Consider the following 14,557-nt stretch of genomic DNA (forward strand, 5'->3'; position numbering starts at 1 on the left):
TTTTATTTCTTCATTTTCCTTGTCCTCTTGGCCTTTTAGCACGCTTGACCTGAAAAAGTCGAACCTTTCCTCAATCTAACCATCCTCACTCTGCTTAGAATTCCTGCCATTAATAGGGTCTGTGGCATAGTTGACCTTTTAATGCTGCCCTATAATTTTTCTGTATATTCAGAATCAGTTGCCTCTTCTATCTCTGTAGCAAGTATATTCAAGTCTTTAAGCTAACAGTACTTTTCTTTCTTCCTAGCTTGTTCTTAACAGACAACCTCATCTCTATTTTTATAGAGAAAAAATAGGTACATGTCTCCTGGTTGTGAACTGACTGTATGTCTTTTCCTTTCCTGACTGCCATCCTCTCCCAGACTGAGACATTCCTTCTCCCAGACTGTTAGTCCCACCTACTCTTGTCTCCAGCTCCAATACAAATCACTAAATAGGCCGGTAAGATAGAGACATGGATAGATAGGACACAGTATCTGGGTATTAACCTCCAGTTTTCCTTCTCTCCCAAAGTGTTTCAGTTATTCTCTAGCACATTTTATGGCCTTTTATTATAATATTTTAAGGCTATGTTTTTATTAGTTTTATTTGGAATTTCATAGGAAGTGTCATTTTTTAAATCATTGTGCATCACTCTGAAACATTTTCTAGTACAATCATGCCACCATTTTTTCCAGGTCGTTTGAACAGTCTCTTTTGGCAACCTTATTCCTCCAGCCAAAACCCAGAAATAACTAGGAAAAACTTCTGAGCTATGGAGCTGTTTTATTGCCACAAAGCCTGAGCTCTGAGCAGTGCATTCAGTGCTTGTTTACTTTATATCAGTGCTTCTCAAGTTTTAGCTTGCTGAAAAATCACCTGGAGAGCTGGTTAAAACATAGATCCCTGGGCCCCTGCCTCACACGTTCTGATTCAGTAGATCCGGGGTGGAGCCTGAGAATGTGCATTTCGAACAGTCACACAGAGAGGTGCTGATCCCATGCTCCTGGCCCACAGACCATACCTTGAGTAGCATTCACTTATATCCCATGCACTAAGGATGAGAGTGATTTTTCTGGTCTCCTCCTACATAGAATATAAGAAGCAGAAAATTCGAGAGCTATAGCAAGAAGAGAAAAAACTCTTTCTTCTCAGTAATAGCAGCAAAAAGTGACTACAGAAAGGGAGGAGTGAGAGAACAGTCTAGGGACATTTAGCCTAGTAATAACACCACCAAGTACAACTGTCACTAACATTTATTGAGCACCTATTGTATGGTAGGCACTGTGCTAGGTGCATCATGGGTATGATCTCACTTAATCCTTAAAGCAGCCTTGCAAAGTAGATGTTCTGAACCCTCATTTTACATTTGCAGAAATGAACACTCATCTAATTAAATGATTTACCTAAGCCACCTAACTAGCTGAACTATCGCTTGAATCCTGTTACATCTCGTTGCAAAGCCCACACTCTTTCCACTGTATCAAACTGCATCCTAGTGACTGCTAGCCTGAGGTACCTTGAGTTTCACTTAATTCACGTAATTTCACTTCAGTAGCACCATTAATCCTAATAACTTCGAATCACTCAGGCAATATTGTATTTTGTTAAGGAGACAGGTAAAGATATGTATTTTGGGAAAATTTTAAGAAAAAGTAGTTAAAAGAAAAATAGTTTTAACCTTAAGAATTTTTAAGCATTAGTTACTGTGATCGTTAGCCTGTGTGGGTTCTTTAATATCGCTAGATAAATGGGTTATTGCTCTGTTTGGGACCGATAGTGCAGAAAAGAAGTGGGCCCGCTCATAAGATTTTTCAGTACTGTTTTTCTGTCTACTCTCACCAGGAAACAATTCCTCCAGTACTGTTCCACAGCAGATGACTGCCAGCATGCTGCGTTCTAGAAGCCTACCAGCATTTCCTACTTCTTCACCTCAAATACAACCACGAAAATTGACTGGAAGTTTGGGTTGTAGTATTGACAAGTTACAAAGCGTTGTAGATAATGATGTTGCTTCCCAACCAGAGAAATGGAGCCCTCTGGGGAGTTCCGAGACGCTGAAGAAAGGCAAAGAAGATGCTTTTGTCAGTAGCTGTGAGTCTGCAAAAACGGTCTGTGAAATGGAAGCTGTCCTTTCAGCCCATGCCTCTGTCAGTGGTGTCCCAAAAGAAACATCGGGACTTCCAGTGGTCAAAGTAGATCAGAAAGAGGTGGGAACAGAACCCAGATCAGACGATGACAGTCTTGGGGATGAGTTCTGCCCACGCCGACCTGATTACCTGAAGGGACTGGCCTCGTTCCAGGGAAGCCACAGCACTATTGCAAGCCTTGGACTAGCTTTCCCCTCACAGAATGGCTCTGCAGCTGTCGGCCGGTGGCCAAGTCTTGTTGACAGGAACACCGAAGACTGGGAAAACTTTGCCTTTTCTCTCCGTTATGAGCCAAACCACAACCGAACTACAAGTGCTCACAGGTACTCACATGTTTTTGTATGCCAAACCCCTCCCCGCTTTTTTTTTTTTTTACTGTTCTTTGAAGAATTTCTGTAGTTGTAGAAAAGTCTTTATTATGGGATCTCTTATAATATAACATATATATTAATAACAAACAAAGGTACCTTTCTCCTTATTTTTATACTAGGTGATATTGAATTCCATATTTAACCAAAGGATAAACCATAAATTGTTCCTGAAGAAAAAATTCTTATGGTTTATTTAATTCCATATGGTTATTAGAGAAAAACTCTTCAGTTTAGGGAAATTATACGATTTATTATCGTTCCCAAAAGCATCTCAATTAGCACCGTCAGTGAAACTTTCCGCACGATGATGGAAATGTTCACCTGTGCTGTCCACTGCAGGAGACACATAACGCACTTGAAATGTGGCCAGTGCAGCTGAGCAACTGGATTTTTAATTTAATTTTAAATAGTTTAAATAGCACAAGTGGCTAATGGAAATCACAGATGTAGAATAGACTAGTGTTTAATAGACAATATACCTAAAAAATACCAGTGATAAAAAGTGACGGCAAATTTGTTAATCACAGTTAAATCAGGAAACATTTCTTAAACCTTATGCAGTTTTGTTTCACCTGTGAAAATTATTACTACTCATCACAGTTCTTAAGGTAATCATGAGGCACTACTTTCCTCCCTGATCTTGTTTTGGTAAGACTTTCTGGGTCTCTGTTTTAGTGTAACTGAAGACTGTTTGGTACCTGTATGCTGTGGGTTGTATGAACTCTTAAGCGGAGTTCTTCTCATCCTGCCTGATGTTATGCTGGAAGACGTGATGGACAGGCTCATTCAAGCAGATACGCTGTTGGTCCTCGTTAACCACCCATCACCTGCTGTACAACAAGGAGTTATTAAAGTAAGGGCAAATGCGAAATACGTTGTCTTCATTTGGAATGATAAACATATGCATAATTTAAAATTTGAATGTACATATTCAAATAGACCTGAAGCTTTCTTTTATTCTTAGGCATAATGAGCTGACGTAGTTTGTTACTTCTTACCCCTATTTTTCTATGTCTTATCATCCAGCTTTAAGCCCTCCTCCATATATTGATTCATATCAGTATGTTTTTTTAAGTCTACTACTTACAAGGAACACACAGGTCATTGGAAGTCTCTCCTGCAGGGTAGTATCGTTAAATCTTAGACACTTACTTCAGGTTTCAGCTCAGATGTCACCTTCTCAAAGAGGCCTTCCCTGTTCACCTTTCAAACCAGCTTCTGTCTAGCCCTGCTCCTCACTTGTTCTATAATAGCATCCTAGGTGTGTCTTGTAATTATCTTTTTAATTTGTTTGTGTATTCGTTTTTTTTTAACCTCCCATACTGAAATATAAGTCCTGTGAGGGTAGGCATCTTGTGTCTAATGTATAAACAGTCCTAAGTACATGGTTGAAAGAATAAATATTTGATATGAATGGTTCCCATTAGGAGACAACCCAATATTGAAATGGTCTTTAAAGATTCTCATTTTCTTAGTTTGATGTGGGATATTGTTAAATCAGTTGCAACCCACTATTTACTTAGCTTCCATTTCATGTGTAAAACACTGGGCTAGCTGCTATGTGGGATATAAAGGGGAATAAGCCTCTGTATTTAGGAGTTTATAGGCCAGTGGGGAAGAGAGACATATACCCAACTAAGTAAAATGTAAGGACTTGTGTGATGAGTGCTTCAGTGGTAGTATTAATAAAGAAGAACGGGAGCACAGGAAAAGCAAATAATTCTGATGCGGGAACCAGGGAAGGATTCATGCAAAAGGTGTATTTTGTATTATGCTGTAAACTTAGAAAGCTTTTTAAGTAGGGTGGTAAAGAGGTGTGTGTTTTGGGAAGAATAGTCTGTCACCACTGTGAGGGAGTGATCGCAGGGGAGAGAGAGGTGGAAGCATTGTGTTCGCAGGATATCACAGTGGTCCAGGGGAGAGATGATGAGTCCCTGATCTGGGGAAGTGGAAAGTCAAAGGACAGACAGATTTGAGAGACATTCACTGGAATGGAGGTGAGAGACCTTCATAATTACATGTGGGAAATCAGGACAAGAAAAGCCAAAAGTGAGATTAGCCTTGAAGTCTCATAGGATGGTGCTACTGTGCTCTAAGATCAGAACCATGGAAGAAGTGAGTTTGGAAGGAAAAATAATTACTTAGATTGTACACATGTTGCATTTAAGATGCTGGGAAAGGATGGAAGTTTAGGCCTATGCTCAAGATAAATAAAATGTTAAGAAGTCTAGAAAAATAGAGGTCTGGGATATATATATATATATATATATATATATATATATATATACATTTTTTTTTTCAGAGAAAGCATCATACAGTGTTGACTCATTTTTGTTTTTTCAGAATTAGAATTAGGCACAAATATTCTACTTATACTCAGCTAAGGCTGCCAATCTGCTAGGTGTCCATGCTCAGCTAAAAGGCTAGTTTCCCATCACAAAAGTATTAAGATCTCCAAGACAGGGTCATCATTAGCATTCCATGATAAACAGAGACAAAGTTCATTTTTGTTTTGCTATGGAGGTGGCATTTTTTTGAGCTTTCTCTGTTCTATACAGATGAAATTAAACAATAACTTACAACTACAAATATAATACACTGTCTGACTTGTATACATTATATAAAATTTTAATATATTGTCTAATTTAATTTTTTTCCTTAGCTATTAGATGCATATTTTAATAGAGCATCTAAGGAACAAAAGGATAAATTTCTGAAGAATCGTGGCTTTTCCTTGCTAGCCAACCAGTTGTATCTTCATCGGGGAACTCAGGAATTATTAGAATGCTTCATTGAAATGTTCTTTGGCCGACATGCTGGCCTTGATGAAGAGTAAGTGGGTTCTTCCCTCCACCAGAATTGGGGATCTTTTGTCTTAAATGTAAAATTTGTCAAACTGACTCTTAACAAAATTACTTGGTCACTCTTAGAAAAAATCTGCTAAAAGTCATTTTCCAGGTGAATCAATTTATTATTTTCCATATTAAATTCTTTCTAATATAATTTCTTCCTTTTTATTTCATTCATTAGCTAGGAACTAGTAAGAAAGAAAGAAAGAAATGCTGCATCAGATGAAAGAAAGTGATAGTTAAGATTTGGTATACAGTGTTAACCTGAGGCTAACTGAGAAGAAGGTGGCTTCTGTGGTCCCAGCAGCAGATTAAAGGAGGGCTCCATAGACAAGCTCCTCACTCCCTCAGAGACCCGGGTTATCTGGGTGAAGAATAAATCCCCCACCTGGAATTCCAGCACACTGATTACTGAGCTTTGTCCCTGGTATAATGCTGAAGGATTAGCAAATAAGTACAAAAGTTAAAGAATATTTTTCTCCCAAGCCAAAAGCTTGGCAGAAAAGTTAAGCTGTTATTTCTGTGTATGATAAAGTAGAGAGAAATGTGTGTCTTTGTATTATTATTAAGTGTCTCCTACTTATTTGTAAGTAGACCAATTCAGACCTTGAAGAATTTACTTATTAGTTGCAGCAATGACAATAGTACTTTCCATTTGCATACAGCTTTTAGCTCTTTCAAAGCAATTCTGCATCATCTCATTTGATTCTCACAGCAGTCTTGAGAAGAAAGTAGAGCAAATATCACCACACATATTTGACAGATAAAGAAAATGAGGTATAAAACATGTAAATAATTTCCCTCCATCCCAGAGACAAAGAGTATTGGAACAAGAACTCGAGATCCATTCCTTTCACTAGACCTCTTTTTACTAGTTCCCTGAAATACTGTGTAAAATAATAGTCATTTTTTTTCCTGCACACTTGTTATATAGATCCCTAGAGCAGGGGATCTTTGGACAACTTAGTGGTTCATGGACAAATTAAAGTGAGTCAGTTAAAACCATGAAATTGTATAAATGTTTCCCTTGAATATTTGTGTATTTGCCTTGGAACAGACTTCTAGCAACACCTTTTATCTTTTTATTGTAGGGATTTATGATCTAAAAAAAGGTTAAGAATCCTTGCTTCCCTAATTTATGCTTTATAGCTTCAAAATCAAGTCAACAAAATGGCCCATATTGCAATCATTTTTCCTTATTTCATGGTTAATTGCTTCTAATGTGCTCTTAACTGTATTATTTATTATAGATTTGATCTGGAAGATGTGAAAAACATGGGACTTTTTCAGAAGTGGTCTGTCATTCCTATTCTGGGACTAATAGAGACCTCCTTATATGACAACGTGCTCTTGCATAACGCTCTCTTACTTCTTCTTCAAATATTAAATTCTTGTTCTAAGGTAGCAGATATGTTGTTGGATAATGGTCTACTCTACGTGTTATGTAATACAGTAGCAGCTCTGAATGGATTAGAAAAGAAGTAAGTTTTAAATCATTATTTAAAACTATATCTGATAAAAACTTTGGAAAGGGAAAAACTTTACTAGCAGGTTACATTAAAGCATCTGATATTTCATAATACTTTCAAAGAATTTCTTTCCTCCAAAACTGATTAAATTAAATTAAATTAAATTAAATTTGGAGGGCATATTTTTCCATCATTTTCAATAAAGTTTCGTTTAAAAAAAATAAGGTATTTATATGACGTACTTTTAGGTATTTAGAACCTGAAGACAAGGTGAATAAATTTAACTGTCCTCAAATATATTTACCAAGCTTCCACTATAGTCTTATAAAAATTATTATCCCCATCAGGAATAGGAAATTGAGGATTAGAGAGATGTAATAACTTGTTGCAGATCACACAGCTAGTAAACAGAGAACTTGAGGCTGAATCTTCTCACTTCAGAAGCCTGTGCTTTACAGTCACCATGCTCTCCCACTTTTAGCATGCTGTACCCCTGTCTACTACCATAAACGAATTTCTAGTAGCGAAAAGTACGTTGGCAAATGGCTGCCCACCAAATTGATTAACAGCTTTAAAAAATATGTTAGGCAATTTTATTTTTATTTGGATTTTGTGCCTTCGGTGTCTGCATTTATGATGTACAGTATAACATTTTTATTAGCATAATGTTAAGATACAAATCTCCAGAAGCATCATCTTACTGCACGTTAAAACATTAAATATTAAATATATTTTTGCAGAGAAGGCAGAGCATATCCTCGGTGATTCTCTAGGCCCAGGAGGCTCTCTGGGTGCTAGAGAGGACTCCTTGTAGTCAGCTCAGTTCGGTTTTTATTGGGCACCTGTTTTATTTAGGATCTGTGTGCTGGGCCTATGAGAAATACAAAGTATTGTATTCCTCAAAACATTTAGTCTTGATTATAATACAGTGCATGAAATTGGTGGAACTTGGGAAGAGTACCAGCAGGCTCCTGCTAAGAGCAGTTTGTTGCTGTTGTTGTTTTAAAGAAACTGTACTTACAGAATGTCCCTATATGCTACTCTATTGATTGCGCCCCCGCCCAAATTTACCATTTCTAACCCTTGCTCGATTTTGAAAAAGTAAGTGGAGAGGCTTAATATCACACACTGAGGTAGATTATCAAGGTTAAAAATTGAGGGACAGAAGATACTAATTCATATTTATTAGGTAGTTGTAAGTGATTAATATATATGTTCAAATCTGTATCTCTTTTAATCCTTAAAATAAACATACTTTGTGTAAGTGAGATTCAGAGAGGTCAATTAATGTATTCAAATTCACCATCTCTGTGAAGCCATCTCAGAATATCCCTCTTCATACCCACAGAATCTTCACCTTTAGTGTGTTGGGAACCTGCCAGTGCATTCCCACAGTATCTTGTGTTAGTCTCTGTTGTTACATTTACCACCACTTACTGGTTATATTTATCTGTTCACTTGTCTGGTCCTTTGCAAGCTGAACTTTCACAGGAGTCAAAGCGTGTCTTCTTATTTCTGTTCCTAGCATGTAGTTTATGTAACCTGCCATAGAGTAAGCATGGATAAATATCGAATGAATGCATGAATGAATGAATGAATACTGGCAGAACAGGAATTTAAACCAGTTCTTTTTGCCTTAAATTATTTGTTCTTTTTCTTTAGCGTTCCTTTGAATGAATACAGATTGCTTGCTTGTGATCTGCAGCAACTTTTCATAGCAGTTACAATTCATGCTTGCAGTTCCTCAGGCTCACAGTATTTTAGAGTTATTGAAGATCTTATTGTACTGCTTGGATATCTTCAAAATAGCAAAAGCAAGAGGACCCAAAGTAAGATTTAATTTTCATGGATTTGTGGGGGGCAGTTGTATAATAGCCAAAAATGTTAGTAGAACCTAATCTCTTTCTCTGGCTTCTGTAGAGAGAGTGGGATAGAGGAGAGAAACTGTTTTACTAAAGGTTCATCCTTAACTTTGTTTACTGGCTTTAAAAAGAAGCCTTTTTAAGTGGCAAAAATTTAAAAGTGATGCCCTGATGTAATTAGTAGCTGCCAACACATCACTAAAAGAAGCTGCTGGGACTTCCCTGGTGGTGCAGTGGTTAAGACTCCACGCTCCCAATGCAGGGGGCCTGGGTTCGATCCCTGGTCAAGGAATAGATCCCACATGCTTGCCGCAACTAAGAGTTCGCATGCTGCAACTAAGACCTGGTGCAACCAAATAAATAAATAAATAAATAAATATTTAAAAAAAAAAAAAAACACTGCTGATTTTTCTTACCAAGTAGAATGAAAAGGCTTATGCTGAATAGTAACATAAAACATTAGTTTTCTTTAGTGGCAAATATTATAGTGAATATGGGGCAAAAAAATGTGAGAATTTCTGGTTAAACTTTTGCCTTATATATTAAAAAGGCTGTTCTTTAAAACAATTATATAAAATAAAATAAATTTGTGAGCTAGTATTTTTCTATTGAATTTTTTTATAGTAATCATTTGGAAATTTGCTTTAAAATTGCTTTTAAAGACAGTTAAGAAATGTTTACTACCATTGAGAACCCATGTTGATCAAAAATTTTAAATTTATCTCTAATAAAACATTATTGGCAGTTTTGATATTGCATGAATGTAAGAATCAATTCAATTAAAAAAAAAATTAACAACCACATAGCTTGAAAACATTCTAGTATCTTCTGTTTTTAGATATGGCTGTTGCACTGCAGTATAGAGTTCTCCAGGCTGCTATGGAATTTATAAGGACCACCGCAAATCATGACTCTGAAAACCTTACAGATTCATCACAGTCGCCGTCTGCTCCCCATCATGCAATATTTCAAAAGCAAAAGAGCATTGCTGGTGAGTGCTGAAATAATATTTTAATAATTATAAATGGAAGGTAGCTTGACTCTCCTGTATTCTGATGGCATTCACATTTTAAAACATTTCTTTGTTTCAAAAGCTAAACTATAAAGTTTGAGAAGGTTTTCCTCCCAGAGGAGGAAAACTGCTCCTTTCCTACTGCTTTCTTTTCAGTGCTGTTCTCATTCAGTTATCTCTTGAGCACCTGCCATGTGCCAAGCACTGTGTTAAATGTTGATGATACAGTGATGAAAAAAAAAAAAGACGCAGATTCTTCCCTTCTACCATAAAGCAGTAGAGAAATGTAGAAGGTAGGAATAGAGACCGTAACAGGGCAGCCTGATTTACATCCAGAGTTAGGGAAGTCTCTGAGGAAGTGGGATTTCAATATAAGGGATGAGAAAGGAGTTAGCAGGAGCCGGAGGAAGAGTATTACAGGCAGAATGAACAGCTGACGTGCAGGTCCTGGGGCAGGAAAAAGCTAAGGTTGTTCAGAGAACTGAAAGAAAGCCATGTAGCTGAAGTATAGCCCTTGATGAGATAGTGCTGCCAGATGAGGCTATACAGGACGGCGTGAACCAGGTCATGTGTCATCATATGGGCCATGTTAAGGAGTTTATTAGATTTTATCCTAATGGGAAGTTGTCAGAGGTTTTTAAGTAGCTGGCATGACATAACCAGATTTTCATTTTGTAAAGACCATTCTGGTTTCTGTGCAGAGTGGATTAGAGGAAAGTAGGAAAGGTAGTGGGAAGTGCAAGGAGGAGGCTACTGCAATAGTCAGGGCAGGAGATGATGGTGGCTCGGATATGGTTATGTTATGCACGTGACTGTAGGGCTTGCTCTAAATGAGGACATGTCATCAAATTCTAATTTTTAATATTGTTAGACTTATTTTTTCCACAAAATCTGCTCTGCCCTATATACACATTAATTCTGAAAGATAGCATAAACACCCCCCACACATACACATTGGCTCTATATATGCGCGCGCGCACACACACACACACACACACACACACACACACATATACGTCTATATATACTGGACATAGGTACATGCGCACGCACACACACACACACACACACACACATATATATACGTCTGTATATACTGGACATAGGTACATGCACACACACACACACACACATATATATATACACGTCTGTATATACTGGACATAGGTACATGCGCACACATGCACACATATATATATACATCTGTATATACTGGACATAGGTACATGCGCACACATGCACACATATATATATATACATCTGTATATACTGGACATAGGTACATGCACACACACACACACACACACATATATACATACACGTCTGTATATACTGGACATAGGTACATGCGCACACATGCACACATATATATATACATCTGTATATACTGGACATAGGTACATGCGCACACACACGCACACACAGACATATATATACACGTCTGTATATACTGGACATAGGTACATGCGCACACATGCACACATATATATATACGTCTGTATATACTGGACATAGGTACATGCGCACACATGCACACATATATATATACATCTGTATATACTGGACATAGGTACATGCACACACACGCACACACAGACATATATATACACGTCTGTATATACTGGACATAGGTACATGCGCACACATGCACACATATATATATACATCTGTATATACTGGACATAGGTACATGCGCACACATGCACACATATATATATATACATCTGTATATACTGGACATAGGTACATGCGCACACATGCACACATATATATATACATCTGTATATACTGGACATAGGTACATGCACACACACGCACACACAGACATATATATACACGTCTGTATATACTGGACATAGGTACATGCGCACACATGCACACATATATATATACATCTGTATATACTGGACATAGGTACATGCGCACACATGCACACATATATATATACATCTGTATATACTGGACATAGGTACATGCGCACACATGCACACATATATATATACATCTGTATATACTGGACATAGGTACATGCACACACACGCACACACAGACATATATATACACGTCTGTATATACTGGACATAGGTACATGCGCACACATGCACACATATATATATACATCTGTATATACTGGACATAGGTACATGCGCACACATGCACACATATATATATACATCTGTATATACTGGACATAGGTACATGCACACACACGCACACACAGACATATATATACACGTCTGTATATACTGGACATAGGTACATGCGCACACATGCACACATATATATATACGTCTGTATATACTGGACATAGGTACATGTGCACACATGCACACATATATATATACATCTGTATATACTGGACATAGGTACATGCACACACACGCACACACAGACATATATATACACGTCTGTATATACTGGACATAGGTACATGCGCACACATGCACACATATATATATACATCTGTATATACTGGACATAGGTACATGCGCACACACACGCACACACAGACATATATATATATGTCTGTATATACTGGACATAGGTACAGGCGCGCGCACACACACACACACACACACATTTCTCCAAACTGAGGACTTGGTAAATTGTTTGAAGTTTAATCACCCATACAGTCTTGAGGGCTTTTAAATCCAAATCTTTCTTCTACCTAATTAAACTACTTCATTGTGTTCGGTGCTATGCCGAAGTTTAAAACCATGTGAAACACTCATCTGTAGAGAAAAGCTATCAAATATATATTGTTTCGGAGGAGTATGTTTACATTATGCTAAATGAAAGCTTATGTAAATAAAACTTGTAAAGCATCCACATAACTAAACTTATCTCCCTATACATCCTTCTTTAATTAATTAATTATTTTTAACATGTTTGTTGGAGTATAATTGCTTTACAATGGTGTGTTAGTTTCTGCTGTATAACAAAGTGAATCAGCTATACATATACATATATCCCCATATCTCTTCCCTCTTGTGTCTCCCTCCCACCCTCCCTATCCCACCCCTCCGGGTGGACACAAAGCACCGAGCTGATCTCCCTGTGCTATGTGGTTGCTTCCCACTAGCTATCTATTTTACATTTGATAGTGTATATATGTCCATGCCACTCTCTCACTTCGTCCCAGCTTACCCTTCCCCCTCCCCGTGTCCTCAAGTCCATTCTCTACATCTGTGTCTTTATTCCTGTCCTGCCCCTAGGGTCTTCAGAACCTTTTTTTTTTAGATTCCATATATATGTGTTAGCATATGGTATTTGTTTTTCTCTTTCTGACTTACTTCACTCTGTATGACAGACTGTAGGTCTATCCACCTCACTACAAATAACTCCATTTCGTTTCCTTTTATGGCTGAGTAATATTCCATTGTAAATATGTGCCACATCTTCTTTATCCTTCCTTGATGTACTATCTGAATATAATCTCTCCTCATGAGCTTCCCTCCCAGTTGTGCCTCTTTTGTCCCGGGTAGAATTCCATCTTTTCCCAAGCCTGGCAGTAGTGTTCAACTGCCTGCATGCCAAAAGGTGACTTTTGGACCATTTTCCCTTTGCAGGATTTCTTAGTCAGAGACTGCTTAGATGGAATTCACCCTCTTTGACAGAGGAAGGTATACCTTTACTACCTGCACAAATACCTGCTATTTCTTCCTTCTTGACGTTTCTCTTTCTCATATCTGTTTCTTCCCTTTTCCACCTAGTTCCCTGGTTTAGTTTATGATCAGCTGGTGCCTGGGCTAACACAGCAGCCCTTTTGCTATTTTCTGTTTGGTCTGTGATTTCTCTAACAGTCTGTCATCTCTCTCTTTATGTAGTAGCGCTTTTATCACCCTAAGCCTAAGAGCCCCGCAGAGCTCCACGTTTGTATTATTTATTTTTTCTTTGTGTGAGTCATTTTAAAGTGGATAATAGACTTTTAGTCCTTTCTCTAAACCATTCTCCTTTTTGTTCCTGACTCCTCTAGCCTCTTCTGCTGGGGCTTATATTTTTCACACTATCTAAGTAAATGCAGTTACTGTAAGGCCACCTGAGGCTTATAGAATCCTAAAAATTTTGAACTTGATAAAAGACCTTGAAAGTCATCCAGTCCAGCTTGCTCCTGTTGCAGATGCACCGAGGCCTAGACTTAGAGGCTGCTGGAGCGAGGCCCCTGCACCCGTCTCTTTGTGTCCTACCCAACACCCACTCCTCCCAGGTCTGTTGTATCTTTATGTCTCTCTCAGGTCTCTCCCAAGAATTCTTCCTGTTTTAAATACTACCTTATTTAAATTCTGTCATTGTGAATCCAGTTTATAAAACTCCACTTTACATGTGTTAAACTGTTGCTTTGTATTTCCTTCCATGTTGTTTTACACATGTATTTGGCAAAGCCTGTGTTTTATTTGTTCAGTATTAGTCAAAAATTATTGTCAAAAGTGTGTTGGCCTTGTACACTGTCGGTGCAAAACATACACAGTGCTGAAGCTCCTCTGCTTCTGAGCAGTGTGGTTATTAAAAACTCACTTAAGTCCATTTGTTCATGATACTAAAGTGACTGAGAGGGATTTATATTTCCATCATTTAGATAATGAACTGTTCCTTCAAAGATTTCATACACGCTGTTCTCATTAGTGACAGATGTTTGGAGGGATGCTTTTTTCCTGGATAGACTTGTTTAGCGTTTACTGAAAACTGCTGAGACGGCGGGCGTCTCCAGCCCCACAGCCGCCACCCCTGCACCTCCCGCGGGCCTCGTTGGGGCAGCTCCTCTTGTGGCCGCACACCACAGTGTTTGATGGCAGACAGGTTCACTCAGGCTGTGAATCCCAGGATACCCATGGCCTGGGACCAGCGTTTCTTCAGCAGCACGTTCG

General features: G+C 38.1%; 1 protein-coding gene across 1 annotated transcript in view; it reads left to right on the forward strand.

Annotated features, from left to right (window-relative positions):
• The window catches only part of LYST (lysosomal trafficking regulator), a 162,820-nt gene that overhangs the window by 74,453 nt on the left and 73,810 nt on the right, over positions 1-14,557 (forward strand). Inside the window, exons 22-27 of the mRNA XM_061182169.1 lie at positions 1,825-2,452; positions 3,176-3,353; positions 5,163-5,332; positions 6,600-6,830; positions 8,481-8,647; positions 9,519-9,671. Coding sequence (XP_061038152.1) covers positions 1,825-2,452; positions 3,176-3,353; positions 5,163-5,332; positions 6,600-6,830; positions 8,481-8,647; positions 9,519-9,671 — 1,527 coding nt within the window. The remainder of the gene's footprint in view (positions 1-1,824; positions 2,453-3,175; positions 3,354-5,162; positions 5,333-6,599; positions 6,831-8,480; positions 8,648-9,518; positions 9,672-14,557) is intronic.

The sequence above is a fragment of the Eubalaena glacialis genome, chromosome 1 (assembly GCF_028564815.1).
Source record: "Eubalaena glacialis isolate mEubGla1 chromosome 1, mEubGla1.1.hap2.+ XY, whole genome shotgun sequence".
In the NCBI taxonomy this organism is placed as follows: Eukaryota; Metazoa; Chordata; class Mammalia; order Artiodactyla; family Balaenidae; genus Eubalaena; species Eubalaena glacialis.